This window comes from Talpa occidentalis, unplaced genomic scaffold, assembly GCF_014898055.3.
Source record: "Talpa occidentalis isolate TD23 unplaced genomic scaffold, MPIMG_talOcc4v2.1, whole genome shotgun sequence".
In the NCBI taxonomy this organism is placed as follows: domain Eukaryota; kingdom Metazoa; phylum Chordata; class Mammalia; order Eulipotyphla; family Talpidae; genus Talpa; species Talpa occidentalis.
The window spans coordinates 73,024,709-73,052,450 of record NW_026555331.1 but is presented as its reverse complement, the minus strand read 5'-3'; the positions used below and the strand labels follow the sequence as shown (position 1 = coordinate 73,052,450).

The 27,742-nt window shown below is 37.6% G+C and overlaps 1 protein-coding gene across 4 annotated transcripts in view; it reads left to right on the top strand.

Moving 5' to 3' along the window:
* SPIDR (scaffold protein involved in DNA repair) overlaps window positions 1–27,742 on the top strand; it is a 545,150-nt gene that overhangs the window by 214,891 nt on the left and 302,517 nt on the right. For 3 of the 4 annotated variants that reach the window (XM_054692277.1, XM_054692279.1, XM_054692278.1), the window contains one exon: window positions 1,484–1,584. In XM_054692277.1, coding sequence (XP_054548252.1) covers window positions 1,484–1,584 — 101 coding nt within the window. Of the gene's footprint in view, window positions 1–1,483; window positions 1,585–14,899; window positions 15,083–27,742 lie in introns of those variants that run through there. The other variant, XM_037506821.2, reaches the window with a different exon arrangement.

Sequence of the window (27,742 nt, the reverse complement as noted above, 5' to 3'; positions counted from 1 at the left end):
GTGTTTGTAATTGATATTCAGTTATCTCTGTGATCTAAATAATGAGCCCATTTCCAAATCCTTTTTTTTTAGCACTCCCCACCCTTGCAGCTTTTCATCTATGCGCTCTCTGTCCTGAGTGTCAACTCATGCAACCCCTTGTCCAGTGTAGTGCCAGATCTTAGGATCCCCAGTGGTCAAGTGTACAAGAGTTAATAGATGGAAGGGGCTCTGCAGAGCCAGCTATTACTAAGTCCTTTCTGGATTCAACACCTGTTTCTGTATCTAGCTAGTTATATAATATTAGAGAAATCTCTTGGCCCCTCTCTAAGCTCTGATTTTATCATCTGTGAGCTAGGCTTTGATATCTGTTCTTTCTACTTCAAAGGGATATTATAAAATAAAATGAGATAATTTAGTGAAATCATCAGTGAAGCAGTACATAATCTAATAAGATAATAAATTGATAAAATAGGTGACATAGAGTCATAATGGTGATTACAGCTGATCTTGATTTCCCTTGATCATAGATGTGTTATGAGCTCCTGACTTCTCTAAATCCATTTACTGTAATGAATAAAAAACATTATGTTTATAACATTCATTTATGGTAAATGTATAAATACCTATTTTATAAATTATATAATATATTCTCTGGTATATATATAATATATTCTCTGGTATCTTTATGATGTATATGTTTATACATATATTCACTGGCATGTACCATATATATATCTGCATGTACCATATATATATCTATACACACACGTACATATATCTAAACATATCTTTTTTATTCAGTAAACTACCTGGGTTCAGGAAAGTGAGCAGCTTCAGACATAAACCTTTTTTTGATGGGTGATGTGATGTGATGTATGTATGTGATGTCCCTGTATGTTTACTATTATGAATTATTTTATTGTCATGTAATTTTTTTATAATGTTAGTGTGTTTGTTTTGTGTTTCTAACTGATACTCAGTTATCTCTGTGATCTAAATAATGAGCCCATTTCCAAATACTCTTTTTGGAGCATAACCCCCCACCAGCAGTAAGCAAGTTTTCTCATTGACTACACTATGAGTCTATTTTACATTTATCTGCTTCTCCCATCTGGCAGGCAGATTCTGAATCTGCCCCCTCTGCCCCATGCATACCATCCTGCTGTTCTTTTCCCTGACAACTTGCACTTTGCTAGGCTGAAAAGGCAACAAATAATGCATGTTTTTAGAATAATAAGGAAGACTAGAAAGGGAGCCATACTGATCTGAAAGTAGCCCATATTTGTAAGAATTAGAAAACTTCCAAGAAATATTAACAAAGGATATTACTTACCTAGGAGGATTTGGCCTCTGGGAAGAGAATGTAATGCCAAAGAAGGTAAAATTTGAATGTTTTATCTTTGTATCTGGTGCGATACACTTATATAAAGTATAAATGTCTTTTAAATTTTCTGAAGCTTTTCTGTTAACTAAACTTAATACATTATAATTCATTAAACAGAGGCGGGCTAGCCGAAAGAATATATGGGCTGCAGAATCGTGAGAGATCTGCTATTTCTATGTGGAAATGCCAGTGTTCTTCTTCCCAAAAGACACCTTCAGGTAAGGCTTCCACCAACATCAGATTGTGGGTAAAGAATATGATACCTCCCCACAGACCCTTCCATGGTTCAATAGAAGAAACCTTGAAGATGTGAGTTGGAGGATTTTATATTAGTACTATCTCTTGCTAAAGTGAGGCAAGTGATTTCAGACTTTTATATCTGCAATGGATAGAAAGAAATGTCTTATATTAATCTATCAACACATACGACATTTATTCTCTCTCACACACACAAACCCTGAAATAAGCATTTTATGACAACACTAACTTTAGAATGTATAATATACTCTGCATTCCCTTTTTATTTTTGCCATAGTTGTAGTCTCAATAAATTGATACAGGACCCTTTTAATGAGTTGAAACATGCAGTGTGAAACTGATTCGTTTCAAGCAGGTGTTGGAAATTTCTGTTTGTTAGAAACTTTTTTGATATTTAAAAATTTCATGTACCTAGCAAAGCTGCTTTTCTTGAGGCAGCAGCGTTCTTTTTATGATTTTTGCTGGGTGCTCTCTCCATCTGGTGTGGGGAAAGAGGTGAGTGGGCATGGTTATCTATCCTATATCTATTATTAATAGCATCTCTCCAGAGGAATCCTTGGAATATACATTTCAATAGGCTAACAGTTTGTTTTTGTACATGCTAGAGTACAAAATGGAACTAGAGTATTAGATTGAACACTTGAATGTATGTTCTCAACTATCATGCATTTCTTTGGAAGATATTCCAGTTCCCTTTTTTTCCTTCAATCGTGTTAATATTGGTTTAAAATGTTGTTTGTGATTTAAGAGGTATAGCATCTCCACCCATGGAGCATTGGTACCACTCTGCACGAAGAACCAAAATACCTAAAGTTCTCCATTGTGTGACCTTCTCACTTTGTTCTATTTCCACCCACCCCCCCCCCACCCCGGCAACTTCAGTTTTACAAGGCCAGATTTCTAGGGTTTGTGATTGGTTTGGCTTTATTTGACATTTTGTTTTGTTTCTCTGTTCCACATATAAGTGACATTATCTGGCATTTGTCTTTCTTCTTCTGACTTACTTCATTTAGCATGATCCTCTCTAGTTCCATCCATGTTGCTGCAAATGACAAGAGTTGATCTTTTTTTTTGATAGCTCAGTAGTGTCCAGTCATCTGCATTTGGGTACTTCAGTTTTTTCTATAGTTTGGCTTTTAGTTTTTCACTATTGAGAACGATTAGCTGTGGATTGTCATAGATGGCCTTATTATGTTTAGATATGTTTCACCTCTCCCTAGTTTTTGAGGGTTTTTGTCATGAATGGATTTGAATCTTATCAAATGTTTTCTCGCTATCTATTGATGTGATCATATGATTTATATTTCCTTTTATTGACACAGTGAATTAATTACATTGATTGATTTTTCAAATATTGAACCATTCTAGTATTCCTGTAATGAATTCCACTTGGTCATGGTGTATGATCCTTTTAATGTATTGGTGAATTTGGTTTGCTATGATTTTGTTGAAAGTTTTTGCATGTATATTCATCTGCAAATCAGTCTGTAATTTTATTTTCTTGTGGTGTCTTTAGTTTTGGTATAAGGGTTATGGTGGTCTCATAAAATGTCTTTGAAAGTATTCCCTTTGCCTTAGTTTTTTTGGAAGAGTTTGAGAAAGGTGGGTATTAATTCCTCTGTGAAGGTATGGTAGAACTAACTAGTTTAACCACCTGATCCTGGAATTCTGTTCTTTGGGAGAATTTTGATTGCTCTTTCAATTTCCTTGCTTGTAATTGGTTTGTTCAGGGTTTCTATTTGTTCCCTATTCAGTATTGGATGATTGTGTAATTCTAAGAATATGTACATCTCTTCTAGGTTATTGAATTTGTTAGCATATAGATGCTACAATAATAGTCTCTGGTTATCCTCTGAATTTTTGCAGCATCAGTTGTATTTCTCCACTTTCATTTTTGAGACTTCTTCCCTATTTTCTTGGTGAGCCTTTCTGGAGGTTTGCCCTCCCTCCCCAAAAGAAACAGCTTTGGTTTCAGTGATCTTTTGGACTGTTTATTTTCTATTTCATTGTCTTCTGCTTTGATTTTTAATACTTCTGTTCTTCATTGTTTCTGTGTATATTGTTCTTCTTTTCTCAATTCCTCAAGTTGAGAGAGAAGGTTATTTATTTGAGCTCCTTTTTGTTTTTTGATGTGGGCCTGTACTATTTATTTTCCTCTTAGGTGTGCTATTGCTGCATCCCATAAGTTTTGAATGGTTGTATGCTCATTTCCATTTCTTAAGGTTATTTTTTAATTTCTTCTTTCATTTCCTCATTAACTCAGTGGTCTTTCAGTAGTGTGTTGTTCAATCTCAATGTATTAAAAGATTTTCCCTGCTTTCTTTTGATAATTGATTTCTCTTTTGATATCTTCGTTGTCTGAGAAGATGCTGGGTATAATTTCAGACTTCATGATATTGTTTGTTTTGTGTCCCAGAATGTGGTGTATTCTGGAGAATGTGCCATGTGTGTTTGCAAAAAAAATATGTGTATTCTGCTTTTTTGGAGGTTCAGTTCCCTCTAAATGTTTATGAGGTTCATGAGGTTTGATTCTGTATTTAAGGCTATTGTATCCTTTTCTATTTTCTGGCTAGTTGATTTGCCCACTGGTGAGAGTGGGATGTTGAAGTTTCCTACCACTAATGTCTTTTTTCCAATGTTTGTTTTCAAGTTGATAGTAGTTGTGTAATGTATTTTGATGCTCTTTCATTTAATGTATGTATGTTGATGAATGTTAACTCTCCTTGATATATCATTCCCTTTATTATTATATAGTGTCCCTCTCTGTCTTGTTACCTTTTTTTTTTTAAGATTTATTTATTTATTTATTTATACATGCACTGGGTATAGTCAGAAGCGCGGGAGGGTGAGAGAATTCACCAGAGCCAGAGCGGGGAGCAGAGCAGGCAGAAGGACCGAAGTACACTGCTGAGGGGAGCAGCGGCAGCAGGAGAGGTCTGCGCACCATGTGGGACTCTCCACTGGTAGCCGGGGAGCAGCCGGGTCAAACCGGCACTGCAGAGGCTGTGGGCAGCTTCGCAACCCGGTGGTCAACTGGGGAGGCCCTGTCTTGTTACCTTTTTTAACTGGAAATCTCTTTTGTCTGAAATAAATATGGCTGTTACTGATTCCTATTTGCTTGTAGGGAGTATTTTTCAACCCTTAATTTTGAGTCTGTGTTTGTCTTAGGAGCTTAGGTGTGTCTCCTGGAAACAGCAGAAGGTTGGATTCTGTTTCCTGATTCAACTAGATACTATTTGTCTTTTAATTGGTAAATTCAGTTCATCTACACTGAAAATAATTATTGATATGTGATAGTCTGTTGCTGCCATTTTATTCTTAATTTATGCAGGTCAATATATTTATTTAATTCTTTGTATATGTTTCTTTTTCATTTTCAGTGTATAAGCTCCTTTCAATATTTCTTAGAGGGGTGGTTTAGTGTTTGCAAACTCCTTGAGCTCTTTATGTCTGAAGAGTCCTTTATTCCACCCTCATATCTGAAGGAGAGTCTTGCAGGATAGAGTATTCTTGCCTGGCAGTTTTTCTTTTTAGGTATTTAGATATGCCATCCAATTCCATTCTCCATGCTCTTAGTGTTTTTTTCAAAGAGGTCTTACATTAAATTTATCAGGGTACCTTTGTAGGTTATCTGCTTCCACCCTGTTGGTGGCTGCACTATTCTTTCTTTGTCCTGAATTTTGCAGCTATCACTCCTCTGTGTCTGTCTTGTTTTATCTAGATATGCCAGGATTTTTTTTAGCTTCCTGGATTTGTACATTTATTCCCTTGTCTAGCTTTGGGAAATTTTTCTCCATTCTTTAAATGTATTTTCTGTTTCTTTCTCCCTCTCTTCTACCCCTTGTATTCCCATTATTCTTATTTGTCTTTTCTCATGCAGTTGGATAGTTTTCAGAGTGCTTCTTCATTTGATTTAATTTGTTTCTCTCTCTCTATCTAGGGTCTTTGTACTTTTTTTTTTTTTAAGATTTATTTATTTTTGCATGCTAGAGCTGGGGTGAAGGCCAGAGGTGTGCAGGGTGGTGAGAGGATTCACCAGAGAAAGGGTGGGGAGCAGAATAGGTGGACTGACTGAAATACACTGTTGAGGGGAGCAATGGGTAAGATAGGAGAGGTCCACTGTACCATGTGGGTCAGCTCCCTGGCTGGGGGTTGAACTTGTACTGCAGTGGCTGCCCACAACTTCATAGTGCTGAGACTTAACTCCATGCACCACCAGGGAGACCTTCTTAGTGCATTTCTATCTTCAGTTACACTGACTGGTGGTTTTACTTGATGTATTCTACAACTTTTTCCTGACTTTTTCAACTTCTGCATTTCTCTTTAGAAATCCTGAAGGTCATGGACCTCCTGGTGGTGTAGAGTTTAAGTCTCAGCACTATCACACTGTGGTCACTGCCGCCTGAGTTCGATCACTCACCATGGAGCTAACCCACATATAGGACAGCAGAACTTTTCTATCTGGCCCACTGCTCCCCTTAGCAGTGTATTTCGGTAAATCCAGCTTCTGCTCCCTACTCTGTCTCTGGAGAATTCTCTCATCCCCCACACCTCTGGCCTATACCCCAGTTCTTCTATGCATAAATAAATCTTTGAAAAAAAGAAATCCTGAAATTCCATTTTTGTCTTATTTAGAGCTCATTTATAAATGTGTTTCTAGTTTTATAAGGCATTGCATATATTAATATTTAATCTTTTAGTGGTAATCTTTAATATAGCTTTCTGGCTAAACAAAAATATTCTTAAAGTTATTTGGTTTGTAGATTTTAATTTTTAATTTCTTTCCTCATGGACAACTTACTTTTCTGGGGTTTTTATACTCTCAGGAAGAGAAGACCTTGTTTTCATCTACCTACTACTACATTTCAGTATAAAAGACACGTATCTTCTGTCGTCAAACCTGAATAACTTTTAAGTTTGTGCTTATTACTTCCTTGGTCAATTTTTGTGATACACGAAAGAGGGCTGACCTACTAAAGATAGAGCTTCCATATGATCCAGCAACTCCACTCCAAGGTATTTACCCAAAGGACACAGAAACATTAATTCAAAAGGGCACCTGCACCCCTATATTTATAGCAGCACTATTTAGGATAGCTAAGCTATGGAAACAACCCAAATGCCCAAAAATAGATGACTGGATCAAGAAGATGTGGTACATATACATAATGCAATATTACTCAGCAATCAACAAAGATAAGCTCATGCAATTTGCAGCAACATGTAGTTGGAAGGGCTCATGCTCAGCGAAATAAGCCAGAAAGAAAAAGAAAAATACAAGATGGTCTCACTCATAGCAGGAATTTAGAAAACCTAAATAAGGGACAAGGAAAAAGACTAATTGCAATAAAGTAAAAATCAAAATCAACAAGTAACTATAGACCAGAGACACACTACAGTGGGGAGCGGGGGTGGAGAGGAGAAGAGGGATTAGGGTTAGAAAAAGGGGGTGGGAATTGTATGGGGAATATAACCAAAATGAAAATGCATGCATTATGCAAAAATGAAAAATGATGTAATTATATAAAATAAAATAATTCATAAAAAATAAAAAAGAGTATATATCCTGTTCATGAAGGCCAGTGTAGTTGAGTGTGTTAGATCACATGCAAAGAGGAGAGGGAGGGCAGCAGAAGCCAGACCAGTCAGAGCCTGGAGGCCATGATTGTATTTTACTTCCAATACCTCGGCAATATGTATTTTTGAATGTAGCTATGGAATAGAGAATGGAAGATTATAGAGGCAAAGGAAAAATTATTTCCTAGATATACCTTCAGGACTATTTTATTTTTCTTCTTCCTCCTTTGAGGGGGAACTGTTTTCTAACACTATGTCACCATTTACCTGGATGGTAATGACTAGTATTTATTATGTGATATTCTAAGCATTTCTCATGTTTATTAATTTATTTAATCCGCACAGCAACCACACAGATTAGGTCTCTGATTCTATTCTAGAGATTACGAGAATGGAGGTGGGCGCAACCCTGCAGGTCTGATCTGTGGCTAGCAGAACCAGGTTTTCATCAAAATAATCTGCCTTGATGGTCATGGCTGTGGCCTATTCCCTTTTATTAGATGTTTTGAGAGGCTGACCCTGGCAGGCAGAGAACATGAGTCCATGTTGTGATAAAGATCTGTTCATGTGAGTATAGAGAAGCTATATATCAGTTCCCTTGTTTGACCTGTGTTTAGTAACAGTGTGACAGATATTTTCACAGTATGTTTCAGAGTAGGTTTTAAAAACTAAAAATAATTATACATATTCTCACATTTAAAAACACATAGTTATTCGTCATATTGTTCAAGAAGAGAGTTAAAAGGAAAAAAAGTAATAGCAGATAAATTATTTTTCACTGATACTTTTGTTCCTAAATTTTTGCCATATCCTTAAGAAGATTATGAGGAAATAATAGAGAAGAAAGCAAAATCAGTTGAGTGCAGTAGCATTTTCTGTTACCTAAAGTGGAATTCCCTCAATTGTCTCTTCCTCAACTTGCTACTATCGAATATATTAGGAGTGGTCACTGTAGAACATTCTTCCATATGCTGTGAAGACAGAGGTGTTTTAAGTTTTCTATACATGTATGTGATGTATGTCTATTTCAAAAGTAATAAATATCTTATTTTGAATTTAGATTAAAATTACATGAGCAAAGAATCAACTTAGTGATTCACATTGGTGTTAGCATGTAACAGCTTTTGTGTTAGGGTTTTGGTTTTTTTCTTTTTACCGTTATGTCACTGGGTCATGATCAGGCTGAAACTTTGTAAAGCATAACTCAAAAATATTATAACTTCTGTCAATGTCATTTTCTAGCTATTACACCGCTCTACAGCTCAACAGTATCTTGATATTGCTGTCTGGGAAACCTTGCTCTCTGCTTACATTGCCAGTCAGCCCAGTGCCCCTCTTCCCTCTAACCCCCCAGTTTGGCTGGTATACAACCCATGTTGGCTCACCTAAGTGAGGAACTTAGTTTTCTTAAAATCCATTCACATAAAACTATCCAACTGCCAAGCAATAAGAAAGTCATTACAGGCACTAATAGTACATCTGTTTAATAAACTAAGTTCACATTTCAGTAGTCTTATATTCTCTTTTATATTGTTTTGTAATTTTAATTTCCTAGTCTTTTTGTATTGAGTATAATTATTATCATTTTCCTATGTGATTTTTGTTGCTTAGACTTCTTTCCCCTTCAAAGTTTTTGTCTGTTGTTTGCAGGTTTTGTTGTTTTTGTTGCTGTTGTTTTTCTTTTCTCTGACAGAGAATATTCTCGAAAATTGTAAGAATAGTCTCTAAAATAAGTAAGACCCTAGAGTTCAGATTGACACAGACAATGCAAGTGATAGCCATTGGTGCTCTTCCATGCCAGCAACCTAGGGAGGCAGTACGTACAGCTTTTCATGTGACTAGTCCTCACAGTCACCCTGAAGACCTGCACTGTGCCTTCTCAGTCATAAAAGTGTTAAAATTTCTATTCTCTAGTCCATAGAGTCAGAGATTATTTGTTAAACGAAGAAGACGGATTTGGGGCAGGATGAAGGGCCTCTACTCTTAAGTTTTTTACTGTCTATTATTAAGCAAAAGGCTTTTAAAAATGTTTTAAGGTCACTTTAATTAGATGTTTTAAACTGTTGCTTCTCCTTTAAAATTGGATTGCAGCAGGTATGCAACCAAATAATTTTCAGAGTATCTGCTGTGTAATTCAGAGGCAGGTTTTTGTGTGTGTGTCCTTTATTTCTGTGTTGATTTCAGTCACATGAAATAAATATTCTTTCTTCATACTGCTGCTTTATTTGTTCTTAAAAGCTGGTGGTAGAGATGGGATAGTGGCAAAAATGGGTCACAGATAAGAATTCAGAAATTGTTCATTCAGGGCCTCCTCTATAGTATAACCTGTGCACTGGAAATAAGCAAAAGCTGGTCATCACATTTATGAAACTTCTGTTTTAGCAGGGTAGATATCAACTATATTGTTTTTAAAGGGGAGTAATATGTGAACTGTTGGAAGATCCTACCCTGAATTTTACTCATGAAGTAGTAAAATTTACACCTTTTTGTCAGAAAGCTAAAGCTTTAATTAAATGAGACTGGTTTTTCCAGTAAGGTACCTTTTCAAAATGAAGAGTATTGTTATTCTTTGTCCTTGAGCACAATTAACTGTGAACATGCTCAAAGCCATGGTTTTAGTATCTCCAGCTTTATCTGGGTTCCCATTAGGCACTCCATTTGGAGCTCACCTTGTACCCTGCATGAATCTGCCATAAGCACTTCTGTGATCCTGATACAAAGGAAGGTTGAGGTTTTGTGGCTGTCCCTGCTTTAGGGGTCCTTTGGCCTATCCCTGATCTAGTGTCTCCAGAACCATTGAATGAAGTCCCTGAATCCTTCTTAGAAACAGGCAGCCAAAAATCTGACGCTACCTCTTTCTCACTGCTTTCAAGGACCCCCTCTTTGTCTGGAAAGTCTCTGAAATGGGGTCAAGTTCCAGATTCACCCCTTATGTGGTGACAGAAAAAGAAAGAATGTCCAGGATCAACATTTTCTGTACAGAAACATTGGTATGAGCAGAAAGAAAATCCAAGATTTCTGTGTGCCAAAACGTTTCCTGATTTCTTGGTGCAGTGTTTTCTAAAAATTAAAGAATAACTTGGAGTGTCTAATGGTAGACTTATCTACCAAAGCAAGTTGATTGGCAAACTAAGATCCTTTTAGTTATTTGAAAAATCATTATTAAAAAATACATATGATTTAATATAAATCTCCTAGTATTGTGTATTTAAAGTTAAAAATAAGAGGTATGTAGTGAGTTCTTCATTTAATTTGGCCAATGTTTTTACAATATTTTGTCTTTTAAAAGCTTTACCTTCTGTGGGAATACAAGGGCATAATATGACCTTCTTATATTTATAAAACAATATATTTATTAAGATTTGTAAAATGAAAATGACATGGATTGAAGAAAGGTTAAGTTTGTATCAAACTCTTTTAAAGGTTGTTTAAATTTTTAAAATTGTCTTAGTCTGCTGTATTTATTTCATTTCAATTAAAGAGACACTGCTTGTAACCTGCCCAGTGTGAGTCAGATATGATTTGCTTGAGAAGTTTTGCGCAGTTCCTTTTCTTAACTTCCCCTTTTCTGTGGAGTCAAGGGAGCTGTCTCTGGATTATCTCTAGCCTCTCTCTGGCTAATAAAAGCATAAAACCAATTGCATGGTTTGAGTTTTATTTGCCCCTCTCACCTTTTGCATCCATATTCACATTTAAGTGAAGTAGTGGCATTTATTATGATTCTTTGTAGTCTTGGGGGAGAAGAATTCACATGAATGCTCTTGGCTGAGTTATTCAAGTCAGAAAACAATTTATTATATTGGTTTGCCAATTGGTAGAGTTGTGATTTCATGCCCCAAATGACTATAATTTCTTTTGTTTTTTTTTAAGATCTATTTATTTATGCACACAAGAGCTGGAGTACAGGCCAGAAAGGTGGTGGGGGGGGGGGTGAGAGGATTCACCAGAGACAGAGTGGGCAACAGAAAAGCCAGACTGACCAAAGTACAGCGCTGAGGGGAGCAGCAGGAGAGTCAGGAGACGTCTGCTGCACCATGTGGGTTACTCCCTATCCGGCTAGGGATCGAACTCACACTACAGTGGCTGTGGACAGCTTCATAGGTTGCGTCTTAACCCCTTGAGCCACCAGGGAGGCCCATGACTATAATTTCGATGATCATTTAAAGTGTAAGTTATGGTTTCAGGTCTTATGTCTAGTTCTTTAATCCATTTTGAGTTGGTTTTTGTGCATGGTGTAAGGTAGTAGTCAAGCTTCATTCTTTTGCATGTAGTTACCCAGTTTTTGCAGCCCCATTTATTGAACAAACTTTCTTTGCTCCATTGCATATTCTTTGTTCCTTTGTCAAAGATTAGTTGACCATAAATCTTTGGGTTTATTTCTGGATTTTCTATTAAGTTCCATTGGTCCGTGTGTCTGTTCTTGTTCCAGTACCATACAGTTTTGATTATTATGGCTTTGTAGTATAGTTTGAAGTCTGGGAGTGTGATACCTCCATTCCCTCCTTCTTTTTTTTTTTTTCAAGAGAACTTTGGCTATTTGACGTTTTTGGTGACTCCATATGAATTTCATCAATATTTGTTCCATTTCTTTGAAGAATGTCATTGAAATTTTTATTGAAATAGCATTGAATCTGTAAATTGCTTTTGGTAGGATGGCCATTTTGATAATGTTAATTCTTCCAATGCATGAGCAGGGGATGTCTTTCCATTTCTTTGTGTCTTCTTCTGTTTCTTTTAACAGTGTTTTACAGTTTTCTTTGTATAGGTCCTTTACCTCTTTTGTTAGGTTTATTCCCAAGTATTGAAACCTGAAACCATAAAATATATAGAAGGAAATATAGGCGAAATTAACATCTTTAAAGACACATCACCCAAAGCAGTGATAGTGAAGGCAAAGATAAACAGCTGGGACTACATCAAATTAAAGAGCTCTGTATAGCAAAAGAGACAGTAACCAAAACAAAGAGACACCCCACCAATTGGGAGAAAATTTTTGCACACAACACCAATGATAAAGGACCGATCACAAAAATCTACAAAGAGCTGATGAGAATCAACAAAAGCAAAGTAAATAACCCAGTCAAAAAATGGGCAGAAGAGCTAAAAAGCAACTTCCAAAGAGGAAATGCAAATGGTCAATAGGCATATGAAAAAATGTTCAACATCACTTGTAATCAGGGAAATGCAAATAAAAACTACAATGAGATACCATCTTACACCAGAGAGAATGGCACGTATTATAAAAACTAGCTACAACAAATGTTGGTGAGGATGTGGAGGAAAAGGAATTCTCCTGCATTGCTGGTGGAAGTGTAAACTGGCCCAAGCTCTATGGAAAGCTGTGGAGATTCCTCAACCTGCTAAAGATGGTGCTTCCATATGATCCAGCAATTCCACTCCTAGGTATTTACTCAAAGGACACAGAAACATTAATTCCAAAGAACACCTGCACCCCTATGTTTATAGTAGCACTATTTACAATAGCTAATCTATGGAAACAAACCAAATGCCCAAAAATAGATGACTGGATAAAGAAGATGTGGTATATATACACAGTGGAATATTACTCAGAAATCAAAAAAAGATAAACTCATGCCATTTGCAGCAACATGGATGGAGCTAGAAGGGATCATGCTCAGAGAAATAAGCCAGAAAGAAAAAGAAAAATACCAGATGGTCTCACTCATAGCAGGAATCTAGAAAACCTAAAAAGGGACCAGGAAAAAGACTAATTACAATAAAGTAAAAATCAAAATCAAAAAACAACTATAAACCAGAGACACACTACAGGGGTATAGGAGGGAATAGGATCAAAACAAGGGGGGCTGGGAATTGTATGTGGACTGTAACCAAGATGAAAATGCATACATTATGCAAAAATGAAAAATGATGTAAAAAATATGTAAAAATAAAAATAAATTCATTAATTTAATTTTTATAAACTGTTTTCATATCATAAGAAATTATAAGTAATTCTTATGTAAAGGCATCAAGACATCTGTGTAATAGTGTGTGAGGCAGATAGATGAAAGAAATACATATTATTTCCTCTAAAATGTTTAACTTATTTTGAATGGCTAATGTAGTTATGTTTCAAAATGTAAAAAGTGCACCGTGGCACACAGTGAAAAGTCTCCTCTTCAACTCCTGTACCAGCCACCCAACTCTCCTTTTTAGAATGAACAACTTCTAGAATATTTTTCCATATTTTTATGCAAATGCTAACAAATAAATGTTTTAAATGTTCTGTCTACATTTATCAGTCCCTCAAGTCATGAAAATTTAAATATTAACATTCAAATATTAACATTCCATTCAAACCACTCTCCACCTTAAAATAGAGCTTGGGAACAAATCTTAAAATTGAACCCTTTTTATAAAAATGGATGAAATAATTACCTTGGCCAAAAAAATAGAATTTCAGTAACTTGAAACCAGAATATTCCATTCTACATTCTTGGCGAGATATCTTTTAGGAATAAAAAGAACTATAAAGAAAAAAAAGTAAAGTGTAAGTTAACTGAGGAGTAGAATTCATGTCTAACTTTCATAATTGTAAGTTATTTCATAAGTTTATAAAAAATAAGAATGGGACCTAAAGAAAAAGAGGAAAAAATTCTTAATACCAAACTCAACTCTGACTAGCCTATCTGTCACACTTCACCTGGTTTTCCTACATCCATTTTTACCTTCATTCCTAGAAATAAATTATTTCTTACGAATTTTTCTACATACAAATCTACCAAATAAGGTTTAATGATATAGAAGAATTAAAGGATACCTTTGTAGTCCCTGTAGATTAATGTATACTTTCCCCGTTTCTTTTTATACAAAAGAGAATTTGTTGTTCTGCAGTATTAGGATGATTTTTTTCATATACCCGTAGCTTAAAAGAATCTTTTCCATGTTCTATTGTAAATGATAGAAAAATAAGACTGCAAACTTATCCCATTCTAAGTAAATTCTGTAGTGGATAAAACATGTTTACTGTTGAATTCCACAAGTGATGTTCCACTGTTGAAGTTCAGGAAATGAAAACTTACTCATATTTTTAAATTGGGACCTCAGTAATGATGAAAATTACCGGTATGTTTAACCCGTTTTTGATCTTCAGAAAAGTACTGATATGCAAAGGCAGCATTTTTCTTTAGCTATCCTTTACCCTCCAGTCTAGTTCTGTATCAAACTGGCTGTCCATGCTATGAAATTTTGCATATGTCATCTTAACTTTCCACCAATCTAGTTTGGCAAACTTTTTCAGCTCATTTTTATTTTCAAGGGAGTTACAGTTTTCCCGGTTGGTGTCCTGTTGCTTAGAGAGACCTGACTGAAAGTACAAGCCCAGTTTTGACTTTTTCTCATCTCTCAGAAGAGATAGCCTGAGAAGAGTGTGTTGACAAGCTAGGTGGCTCTGCTTTGTAGACCATGCAACATGAATCTTACTGAAAGATGATGATCTAGGAATGTGTTGCTGTTTATCATCCAATACTACTTATCTTTCTGAACAGATGTGGTGGGAAATGTTTCTGTTACAAAATAGGAAAGTTTCAGCTTATGAACAGAATAAGTAATTTCTTACTTTAGTGAAATGCCATGTAAAGTTGTGGAAAAAGGATACTGTGCTTTTTTTACTGTGATAGTAATTTAAAAGAATAGCATGAGGTCTATATTCCATTCTATCCCAGTGTGATGTCACTTCATTTACACCAGTGTACAGAAGTCCTGGTTCCTAATTGTCTTCATATAGCACTCACCTTCAAACCCTTCAAGCTTAGTGCTCTCTGTTGGTTTGCCTCCTCCTGTAACATGGTTGGGAGGAGGTGGGCAGGGAAGGCTGAACCAAAGGCTGTTGCTGGGGGCACCCTCTGGAAGGTGGTGCAGGTAAGGATGAGTAGGCCCAGGAAAAATACAAAGTATCCATGAGTGTGGAGACTCTGATAGGAAATATAAGGGACTGTAGAAGCAATCTCTGGGGATTATGGGGTCATTCCTGCCCCCACCATGCTCATCTTCCAGAAGGATGTGGACCTCTGAAGGATGTGGAAAGGCTTCTAGCAGCCAGCCTCAGAGGAAAAAAGTTGAGAAATTTTGCAGGTAGCTAAGCGACTGAAAGTGTGCCCAGCTTTGCTGCCATTACAGCCTGGAAGAGAAGGCAAAGACTCAGAGAGAGGGGGAGCAGCAGGCTCCCCCTCTCACTGAGCTTTGTGAGTGTGTACTGTTAGTTTGTTCAGCCACTGCTGCTGCTGCTGTTTCCAATGTTGCTTTTCTGCTGCTGTGCTGGCACATCTCGGCAGCTCTGGTGAGCATCTCCTGTTATATCTTCTGCAGTCTTCATGAGTTGGATCCTGGCCAGTTATCTCTGGCTGCCACATGCTCCCAGCCCTCAGTGGTGAGAAGATGCCATCTTGGGAGCGTAGCCTTTTGTTCAAGATCGGAGTTCCTTGTCTTCAGTGGCAGGAAGATGCCATCTTTGACACCTTTTGTTTAGGACTTCAAAATACTTGACACTGCTTCGGTGAGATAAACAGCCACTTATGGCCTCAGTGAATCGTTGTTTTTCCTTGTTTTTAAAATAAATTCTATTATTGTTGTTCTCTGAACCTGAGCAGTTTTGCTATTATATGCACAGGTGGAGAACTCAGTGACCAGTAAACTATTTGGACACTGTCCTTAGCCAGTTTTAGTGCCCCTTACGGCCCGATATCACTCCCATGTTAATTTTCCTTTTCAGTGTTTTGCTGACTCCTTTGTATGCAGTTTCAACAGATGTCCATTAGGGTCTGTGCTGGCATTTTTGTTCTAAGTGCATAATAATTAGGGATGTCTATGTCTTCTGCCTAAGACTACTGGCCAATCTGATAATTAAGTTCTGGTGGCTTTCCTGGCCCATCCCTGACCCTCTGATACCTCATTACTAAGTGTCTTGCAGGCCCTCACACCTAGGGAACCCCTGCACTTGCCTCTGCTGGCCTCCTCACCATCTTCAAGCAGTCTTCAGTTAGGCTTTCTTGTACTTTTTTTTTTTTTTCCAATCATTTTTACAGAGATTTTGTGATACTATCTCAAAATGGTCTCCTAAGTCAGATCTTCTCATTTATCCCTGCTGGTACTAGTTCAAACCTGTATTCCCTCATGGCTGGATTATTGTGTCACTCTCTATCTGGTCTCCCTGCGATTCACCTCTCAGCATCATCATCTTAAGAGGGAAATCCAATAATATCACACTATTGCTTTAAAAAATTTCCATTAGCTGTCTCTTGTCCTTAAATGTTCTTCACATTTAAATTCTCTGGTGTGGCATTCTTTCTCTCCTTCCCAGACTGTCTGAAATTGTTTCATTTTCCAAGGCCGCCTTTATGTCACCCTGCACACATGCACAACACAAAATACCTCCTTCCTAGAGTGGTTATGATAACTGAAGCTTGCCCACTAGGCCATAAATACATGTTTCTCTTTTTACTTCTTCCAGCTTTAGGTTTATTTGTACAATTATCATAGGTAATCACCGGTATCATGTAGACAGCATTCTAGGGATCATGCCAGTATTTGTGTTCATCACACGGGCAGAAAGGATTCTTTATTCTGGAATCTTTATAGGGTACAAAGCATCTTTTGGAGCCTGTGATGCTATCAAAACCTGAGCCTTGATTTGAGACTTGGTCTGTGGCCAGGAGGGCCTGAGATCCTTGAAGATGCAGGCGCACTCACGTTTCCCAACCCTGAGGTAAATGATGCAAGCAAGCGGACTGAGTTTTCATCTGCTACCCTCTGGGATGTTGGCCTTGACCTTCTCAGGCCTCACAAGGGCCTTGTTAGCCTTGTATATGCACTCATGATTTTGTTGCCCTGCATCTTCTTCAGGCCTTTCCTCTACTGCTTCTTGTCAAAGCACATGCTCCTTAGGAACTTGGCGTCCATCCCCTTAAGAGATTCATATCCTTGTTATCAGGATTTCTTGATGTCTTTTCTATGCCATTTTCAGGATTTGTTGTGCTCATGTGGTTCTTGAACCTAGCTGTGTCTGCACTGAAGCCTGTTGCTCCCCCTCTCTCTTTATTTGTAAATATACTTCTAGTATCTTGTATTTTAATTACATGAGCAAATACTGTGCAAAGTGCTACAGAGATGTGTAGGGCTTATCTAGCAATCCTGACCAGTGCCTGGTAGCTCAGGAAGTATTTATGAAGGAAATAAATGGTTGTTGTTGATGATTTTTTAAATAATACATAATACCTGAGTAAAATGATATTCCTAATCAGGAGATACCATTTCTGGTCCCAGCTGGGCCAGAGCTGAAGGTCGTTGCTATTTGATTGGTGCTTCCCTTTCTTTACTGAGAAAAGTTGGCTTTGTTAAGTTTTAGGTTATGTCTCCTTTTTAAAATTCAGTGGTGTTGTTTAACCTTGCCTGATATATATCAGTCTCAGAGCATTTTTCACTCCATAGTCCCTGTGAATACTTTACTTCCCTTGCATTTGGTTCCTGATTGGAATTCTAGTGTCTCATTGTATGGCTTTAGGAGAGGCACTTTCTAAGACATCGTCTCATTTTAATCCTTAAGCTAATTTTCCCCCTCCTGTCCTCTCTTCCCTGTTAGTGTTTATTATAATGTTGTGATAAGAAGGTCTCATCCAAGACTATAATACCTGCTTTGTTTAATAGTTGTGAATTTCCTATACTCTATTGGTACATGTGCTGTTATAAGTATAGATTTTTGCTTACTTTGAACCAATTTAAAGTGACTTAACTGGCCAATTAGAAGTTATTCATTAGATTATCCTTTATTTATAGTTGTTTAGGGGCTAGCAGTGGTGAGGGCTGATATTGGAGTAACTAGAATAGCATGGCAGTATGGACACCTGTATTCTTTTAGCAAATTAGTGTGTTTTCAGCTCTTTCCTACACTGTTGGCTTTGCAGTGTTTATGCTATTCTGCAGCATGCAGGCAAATGCTGGCCTTCTTCGGGATTATCCAGGGGAAGGTGGGTGTGAGCCTGTAAACTTCAGAGGACTCTACTAAGCATCCACAATTAGTAATTGGCTATTTTATAATTTGGTTTCTGAAATTTTTCCCAACCTTTTATTTCTCTTGATATCACATTTATAGAAATGATATTTTGATATCTATTTCTATACTTTCTCTTCAGTCATATGACCTTTAAAAAGTTGTTTTCAGTGTGATTTTTAGACACCACTTTATTCAATTTTCTGAGCCAAAAATATTACCTACATTGCTATGAAACAAGGTATTCTAAATGAGGAAGTTTCTCAATAAAGACCTTACTTCATAGGTACTAAAGTGGTCTGGTTCAGTGAGCTCAAATTGTCAGGCCCCACATAATGGGAGGCTTAAACAACAGACATTTATTTCTCAGTGGTAGCTAGAGGTCGAATTCTGAGAAGAGAGTGCTCACAGATCTAGTTCTGCCAAGTAGGCTTGTTGGCTTGTAGGCAACAACCTCTCTGGCTGTGTGCTCATGTGATCTTTCTTTTACGCTCATTAGAGAGAGAAAGATTTCTTATCATAAGGACACTAAACATCAGGGTAACATCCTGATGAAACATCATTTAACCTAAATTACATTATTGGTTCTCTACCTCCGACTTCAGCCACATTGAGAAATAGGAATTCATGATCAGAATTTGGGGGTAGGAAGAATCATAAATATTCAGTTTGGAGTACACCTTATTTTGTGGTTTTGAATAAACTTTGCTTAGGGATCTGTTCATTTTCTTTGTCTGCTTTTTCTGTTTAAACTTTAAAAATAAAAGCACCTTTGATTACCCATTCTCCTTCTATGAAACAGTGTAGGGTAACCCTGCACACATACCTGGTGGTAGTACTGAGACATTGTGATACAGGTATCTGACCTGCTCAGATAAATTCAGAGTATTCTCATTGCTAAAGACTGTGATTAACATTCCAATCTCCCAATCAGTGTTGTCTAGTCCTTTTTTCTTTTCCCTAAGAGTTGGGTTTCATATTTCTGTTTCATGCTTAGAATTATTGTGGCTTTTGGCAAAGAATATTTTAAACTGGGTGAAAAGGCAAAAAATGTAGAATCAAGAAGTGAAAGCATAATTGTTTACAGTTCAGTAAGCAGTTGTGGTTAAAAAATGTGTCTGTTCATCATTGCCGGATAACTTAAAATTCTATGGGGGAGTATAAATTTTTAACCAAAAATAATTGTTCTATTTTTATAGGGTAAAGATGTGCATTTCTTTATAATTGCGTTTTTGGGTATCATAATCTAGGCCTCCTTCTTAGAGCTTAATGAATTTTATCTTGAAATTGTCTATGGAGTGAATCTGATGGCAGCTTACAGCGTTTACTCAGAAACAAAAATTTTGATGGACCTAGCATTACTGGTAATGCAAATGTAATTAATAAGAGAATCACTTATGAATACTCAGTAACATAGTTTTCTAGGTGTTTGGGAATTACTAGTAAAATTAGGCATAGCTATCCCTCTCATAGTTATATTCTTTATATATATTCGAAGAAACAGTGTATTTTGTATAAATAAATGTAGCTTTCAGTGCCTATTAGTGAAAACATTAGTGGTACAATATAACAATGAATAGATAAAACATCATTTGGATTTTATTTTGCATGTATTGTTCCTTTATTTTTCTTTTAGGGGATATCTCTTGAGACACAGTGTACATTGCATGCTCTGTGTATCTATCAAGTCTAGATGAGGTAAGGGAATATAGGTCAAACGATCCTGGTTGGCAATGAAATCAAGATTTGAAAAATCATCCCCAGAGTTCTTTATACCAATTTATATTGGAGTTTATTTAGCTCATACACGTTATTGGTACTGATCAAGATACAGAACAAATTTCATGGTTTAATTGATGAAATTTTTAATTTTATATGTTAATATCTCAGTAAAGAAGAGATACAATGATAAAATAAAGAGACTGATAAGCTCTACTGGATGGGAAAGGAGAGTTGGGTTCAGAGAGCTCACAAGGTAGCTGGTGAAAAAATCTCATAAAATATGGTTTTCTATTTTTCACCTCATTATAGAGATAATTTAAAGATACTTCAGTAGAGTTGTAGAATTTGAGACTAATGCAGCAAGAAGTAACAAGTAACAAAAATGTTTCTATACAGTGGAATGTGTTTGGATTTTATCTAATGTTAGCCACTGGAGGGTTCTAGTACAGGCAGAAGGGGGCTGGGAGGCGGGGAGGGGAGGGAGTGGGGTCAAAATAAGGGGGTTGCAATTGTATGGGGGATATAAAAATAAAATTTATTTAAAAAAATAAATAAATTTCCACTTTAAAAGCTCATGCTCATGGGACTTATTAGCAAGAGGTTGGTCTTTTTTAATATTTTATTTTATATAATTCTTACATCATTTTTCATTATTGCATAATGTATGCATTTTCATTTTGGTTATATTTCCCATACAATTGCAACCCCCCCCCTTATTTTGACCCTAGTCCTTCCTCTCCTCCTCACCCCCTCCTTCCCCCCCTCCCCCACCCCGTGTGTCTCTGGTTTATAGTTGCTTGTTGATTTTGATTTTTACTTTGTATTGATTATTCTTTTTCCTGGTCCCTTATATAGGTTTTCTAAATTCCTGCTGTGAGTGAGACCATTGGTATTCTTCTTTTTCTTTCTGACTTATTTTGCTGAGCATGATCCCTTCTAGCTCCATCCATGTTGCTGCAAACTGCATGTGTTTATCTTTTTGATTGCTGAGTAGTATTCCGTTATGTATATGTACCACATCTTCTTGATCCAGTCATCTATTTTTAGGCATTTGGATAGTTTCCATAGCTTAGTTATTGTAAATAGTGCTTCTATAAACATTGGGATGCAGGTGCCCTTTGGAATTAATGTTTCTATGTCATTTGGGTAAATACCTAGGAGTGGAATTGCTGGATCATATGGAAGCTCTATGTTTAGTAGGTCAAGAAATCTCCACACAGCTCTCCATAGTGGTTGGACCAGTTTACCAAGAGGTTGGTCTTCATGTATCTAAAATGATGTCTTCATACCAGTATTTTCCCCTGTTATTTCACAAAGACATACACAAAGACATCTGCTCATCTAGAGGGGATGTTGAAGCCACCAGAACACAGTCTCCTTTTCTTTTGGCATTTGGAGGGCCTGACTGAACATGAGAATTATTGCAGTTAAATTATTTGACATTGAGGATAGGAATATTTTCATTCAAATGTATTCCTTAGGACTCTAGTCGGGAATTGAATTTTGTTTATATAACTGTGCTATATAAATCTGTTGATTATGATTAATACTTAGAATCATACTATGGCTAGAGCAAGTAAATTTATTATGTTATTGGACACATTGGACATTAATTTTGACAATAAAAGTGGAATTATGTGGAATTAAAATTGTGTGGTGGAAAGTAAAACCACACATGTATGGCCAACTAATCTATGACAAAGGAGCAAAGAACATACACCGGAAAATGATACCCTCTTCAATAAATGATTTTGGGAAAATTGAACTGCCACATGTAAAAGAATGAAACTGAGCTACTACCTCATACCATACACCAAAACCAACTCAAAAATGTGTAAAAGACTTAAATGTAGGACCTGAAACCATAAAATACACAGAAAAAACACAGACAAAATACTTATCAAATACACGGCAGAAACAACTTTGAGGACACATCCCTAGAAGCAAAGAAAATGAAAGAGAAGATAAACAGCTGAGACTATATCAACTAAAAAGTTTCTATACAGCAAAAGAGAGATTAAGTAAAACAAAGAGACATCCTATTGAATGGGATAAAATATTTGCATGCCATACAACTATTAAGGGATTGATACCAGAAATCTACAAAGTGCTTACACAACTCAACAAAAAACAAAGCAACCAACACTGTCAAAAATAGTGCAGAAGAGAGATTGGGCGGAGCAACATGGCGGCGAGGAGACGCTGCGAGTAAGATCTCCCATTAAAAAAAGTTAATAGGGAGGAAAAGCGGCAGGTCCCAGTGAGAACCGGGACACGGAAGATAAACGGGTGACTCCAGCAAACTGCCCGAAGAAGAAAGTTGCCATAAAAGAGGACCAGAAGGGAGGAAAGCGCAGAACCCTGCTCCCCTACCGCGCCCACAAAGTCGGCACTCTCCGGCCAACAGAGAGGAGGAAACAACACACTAAAACTGCCAACAAGAACAAACGACGCAGCAAGCGGGACTGTGAGTGGAAAGGAACTATTGCAGCCACCACACCCCGTGAACGGGAGCTGAGGCGAACCCTGCAGGATCCGCCGCGGCGAGCGAACGGCTCCGGGCGCCATTAGAGAAGAACAAAGACCCCGGGAGACGCGCACACAGCCCGGGCTGCCGGTAAGCTGGCACGGAAACGCAGCGCGCTCTGCGAGCTTGAAAAGCAAGTGCAGACCTGGATCGTGGCTGCCCAGGTCCCCGCGCCTGCGACCTAGGCTTGCGGGGAGACGACCTAGGCTTGTGGGGAGACGCGCGGAGGTCCTCACTGACGTGAAGGTCCCTCCCTGAGTGAGCAGGAACCAGGCACCCGGGCACGGGAGCAGTGCAAAAGGCGCCATTCCCGCGCCACTGAACTGGGCTACAGCCCACGTCCTGGAACTGAGGGCTTTGAACTGAGACCCGGGGCACGAAAATTCGGGGCGTGGGTTCTCCACGACGGTGGGGCACAAGGCAGACACAGCACCCCAAAGCTGTTGAGGTGTACCCTACCATTCCCGCTCTGTTCCCTGTCCCACAGGGTGGGGGGAGGCGAAAAACAGCCCCCCAAGGACAATAGGAGAGATCTCTGGCGCCACCTAGCGACCAGGGGAAAAAAAAAGTCACTAACACCCCATAGAACATGAAATTTCTTAAGACTGCTTGAAAAGGGCAGAAGGCTTCTGTAGGACCCAGTGGCCAGCCAGGAAGTTATTCCACGCCAGGCCCCTTCCGACCAGCAGTCTGAGCCCACAGAGGTAGCAGGCACCCACGTCCGGGGCAGACCGGGTGCGCAGAAGAGTGTGCCTGAAACCGGAGGCGCAGGGACTGCATCCCGCTTCGCCATTTGAGAACAGGGACATTTCTTCAGTAAAAACTGCCTAAAACCAGCAGAAAGCTCCCCCAGAAGACAGAGATGGCTCCTGGAAGAGCCAGAGGGGAGCGGAGAAGTTCACCCAAGATGTCAGTCAGTCCGAGCAACACAGTGTCCCAACGCATACGACAAATTAGAAAACAGACAGTAGGGAGTAGAAGAACCACACGCAACCTAACAACTCCTCAGGAAAGAAGCACACCACAAAAAGAAAACCACTCCCCAGATTGCAACGACAGCAACTTGGAAGAACTTCTGAGCCTTCCAGAAAGAGAATTTAAATTGCCATGATTAAAAAGTGATAGATCAGAAGAAGGAAATTGAGTCCCTAAAGAGGGAAGTAAAAGAAATGCAGGAGATCAAAGAATTAATGGAGGAACTAAAGAACTCCGGGAAAAGCAAGGAAAGCAGAATAGATGAAATGGAAGAACGAATAAGTTCTCTTGAAGACACAGAAATAAAAAGAACAAAACAGAAAAGGAAAGAGAAGTACGAAGGAAAAAGAATGAAGAAAGACTTCGGGAACTATCTGACTCCATGAGGAAAGGAAATATAAGAGTTATAGGAATCCCAGAAGGAGAGGAGAGAGATGTAGGAACAGAGAAAATATTCCAGGAGATAATTGAAGAGAACTTCCCAAATGTGAAGAAGGAGCTGAAAATTGATATACAAGAAGCAAGAAGAACACCAAACTTCCACGATGAAAGGAAAAGCACAGCAAGACATATAATAGTAAAGCTCCCAAGAATCCAGGACAAGGAAAAAATAATGAAGCTGACAAGAGGGAAGAAACAGATAACATTCAAAGGAAAACCAATCAGGCTGACATCAGACTTCTCTGAAGAAACACTACGGGCAAGGAGAGAGTGGAGGGACATAGTCAACAGACTCCAAGAAAACAGATGCCAACCAAGAATACTCTATCCCGCAAAGCTCTCTTTCCTCCATGAAGAAAGAATATGGACCTTCACAGACAAAGAGAACTCCGGAATTTCATTACGAATAAACCCCACTCCAAAAAATACTACAAGGAATCCTAAAGCCAGAACCTCAGAGGGACGAATAACAACGAAAGAAGACCCAAAAAAAAAAAAGTTATTTAAAAGAATAAATAAAATCAAAGGAAAGACAAACATAATGGCAAATACAGATGCTAACATATCAATATTAACTCTAAATGTAAATGGACTAAACTCTTCAATAAAAAGACACAGAGTTGCAGCCTGGATTAAGAAACAAAACCCAACCTTTTGCTGTCTCCAGGAAACACATTTAGCTACAAAAGATAAAAATAGGCTCAAAGTCAAAGGATGGAAAACAATCCTACAAGCAAATGGGCCAAAAAAGAAAGCAGGAACAGCTATACTTATATCAGATAAAACAGACTTCAAACTCAAAAAAATAAAAAGAGACCCTAATGGTCACTACATTATGATCAAGGGGACAATACTTCAAGAAGAAATAACACTCATTAACATATACTCACCAAACGAAAGAGCACCAAAATATATCAGACAACTGTTGTCCTCTCTGAAAACAGACATCAGAGAAAACACATACGTAGTGGGAGACTTCAACACACCACTATCAACAATGGATAGATCAACAAGACAAAAAATAAGTAAAGAAACTAAAGCTCTAAATAAGGACCTAGAGCATTTGGGCTTAACAGACATCTATAGAACACTAACCCAAAAAAACGGAGTACACATTTTTCTCAAGCGCACACGGATCATTCTCCAGGATCGATCACATACTGGGGCACAAGACAAACATCAACAGATACACCAAGATTGAAATCATACCAACCATCTTTTCTGACCACGAAGGCATCAAACTAGAAATAAATCATAAAAAGAAGGCAAGGAACTATCCTACCTCATGGAGATTAGAAGCCACACTACTGGAAGACCACTGGACTAACGAGGAGATCAAAGAAGAAATTAAAAAATTCTTTGAATTGAATGACAAGGAGGACACCAATATCCTAAATGTATGGGATGCAGCAAAAGCAGTAATAAGAGGAAAATATATAGCAATAGAAGCTCACATCAAAAACAAGAAAGAACTCAAAGAAACAACCTAATCTCGAAGCTCAAAGATCTAGAAAAAGAACAACAAAAAAAACCCCAAAACCAGTAGAAGAAAAGAAATAATAAAAACCAAAGCAGAAATAAATGAAATTGAAACTAAAAAAACAATCCAAAAGATCAATGAAACCAAGAGCTGGTTCTTTGAAAAAATAAATAAAATAGACAAACCCCTAGCCAGGCTCACAAAGGAAAAAAGGGAGAAAGCACAAATACACAGGATCATAAATGAAAGAGGAGAAATCACAACGGACACAGCAGAAATCAAAAGAATAATCAGTAACTACTATGAACAGTTATATGGAAACAAGTTCAACAATCTAGAGGAGATGGACAAATTCCTACAACTCTACAATCACCCAAAGCTAGATAAAGAAGAAATAGAACACCTAAACAGACCAATTACAAGCAGCGAAATTGAAATGGTAATCAAAAACCTCCCCAAAAACAAAAGCCCAGGACCTGATGGATTTACAAATGAATTCTACCAAACATTCAGAGACGAATTAGTGCCTATCCTTCACAAACTCTTCCAAAAAATTGAGAAGGAAGGGACAATACCAAACACGTTCTATGAAGCCAATATTACACTAATACCAAAACCGAATAAGGACAACACAAAAAAGGAAAACTATAGGCCAATCTCCCTAATGAACACTGATGCAAAAATCCTCAATAAAATTTTAGCTATCAGAATCCAACAATGTATCCATAAGATAATTCACCACGACCAAGTTGGATTCATTCCAGGGGCACAAGGATGGTTTAACATCCGAAAATCAATCAACGTTATCCAACACATCAACAAAAAGAAATATAAAAACCATATGATAATATCAATAGATGCTGAGAAAGCTTTCGACAAAGTGCAACACCCATTCATGATAAAAGCCCTTGAAATTCTTGGGATACAAGGAACATACCTCAACATCATAAAGGCCATCTATGACAAGCCAACAGCCAGTATCATTCTCAATGGTGAAAAGCTGAAAGCAATTCCATTAAGATCTGGAACAAGACAAGGATGTCCACTCTCACCACTGCTTTTCAATATAATACTGGAAGTCCTAGCCAGAGCAATAAGACAAGAGAAAGACATCCAAGGAATCCAAATAGGAAAAGAAGAAGTCAAACTATCACTATTTGCAGATGATATGATAATATACATAGAGAACCCCAAAATCTCCACAGAAAAACTAATTCAACTCATCAATCAATTCAGTAAAGTGGCAGGATACAAAATCAACACGCAAAAGTCAGTAGCCTTCCTATACACAAACAATAAATCTGAAGAAGAAGAAATCAAAAAAACCACCCCTTTTATTATCGAAACAAAAAAATCAAATATTTGGGAATAAATCTAACAAAAGAGGTAAAGGACCTATACAAAGAAAACTATAAAACACTGTTAAAAGAAATAGAAGAAGACACAAAGAAATGGAAAGACATCCCCTGCTCATGGATTGGAAGAATAAACATTATTAAAATGGCCATCCTACCAAAAGCAATATACAGATTCAATGCTATTCCAATCAAAATCTCAATGGCATTCTTCAAAGAAATAGAACAATTATTGATGAAATTCATATGGAATCACCAAAAACCCCGAATAGCCAAAGCTCTACTGAAAAAAAAAGAAGGAAATGGAGGCATCACACTCCCAGACTTCAAACTATACTACAAAGCCATAATCATCAAAACTGCATGGTATTGGAACAAGAACAGACATACAGACCAATGGAATCGAATAGAAAATCCAGAAAATAAACCCACAGATTATGGTCAACTAATCTTTGACAAGGAGCAAAGACTATGCATTGGAGCAAAAAAGTTTGTTCAATAAATGGTGCTGGGAAACTGGGTCGCTACATGCAAAAGAATGAAGCTTGACCACTACCTCACACCATACACAAAAATCAACTCAAAATGGATTAAAGAACTAGACATAAGACCTGAAACCATAAAATACATAGAAGGAAATATAGGCGAAACACTACGGGATTTGCACATCAAAGACATCTTTACAGACACATCACCCAAAGCAGTGATAGTGAAGACAAAGAATAAACAGCTGGACTACATCAAATTAAAGAGCTTCTGCACAGCAAAAGAGACAATAAACAAAAACAAAGAGAAACCCCACCACTGGGAGAACATTTTGCACCAAAACACTAATGATAAAGGACTGATCACAAAAATCTGCAAAGAGCTGATGAGACTCAGCAACAACAAAGAAAATAATCCAGTCAAAAATTGGCAGAAGAGCTAAAAAGAAAACTTCTCTGAAGAGGAAATGCAAATGGCCAAACAGGCATATGAAAAAATGTTCAACATCACTTGTAATCAGGGAAATGCAAATCAAAACTACCATGAGATA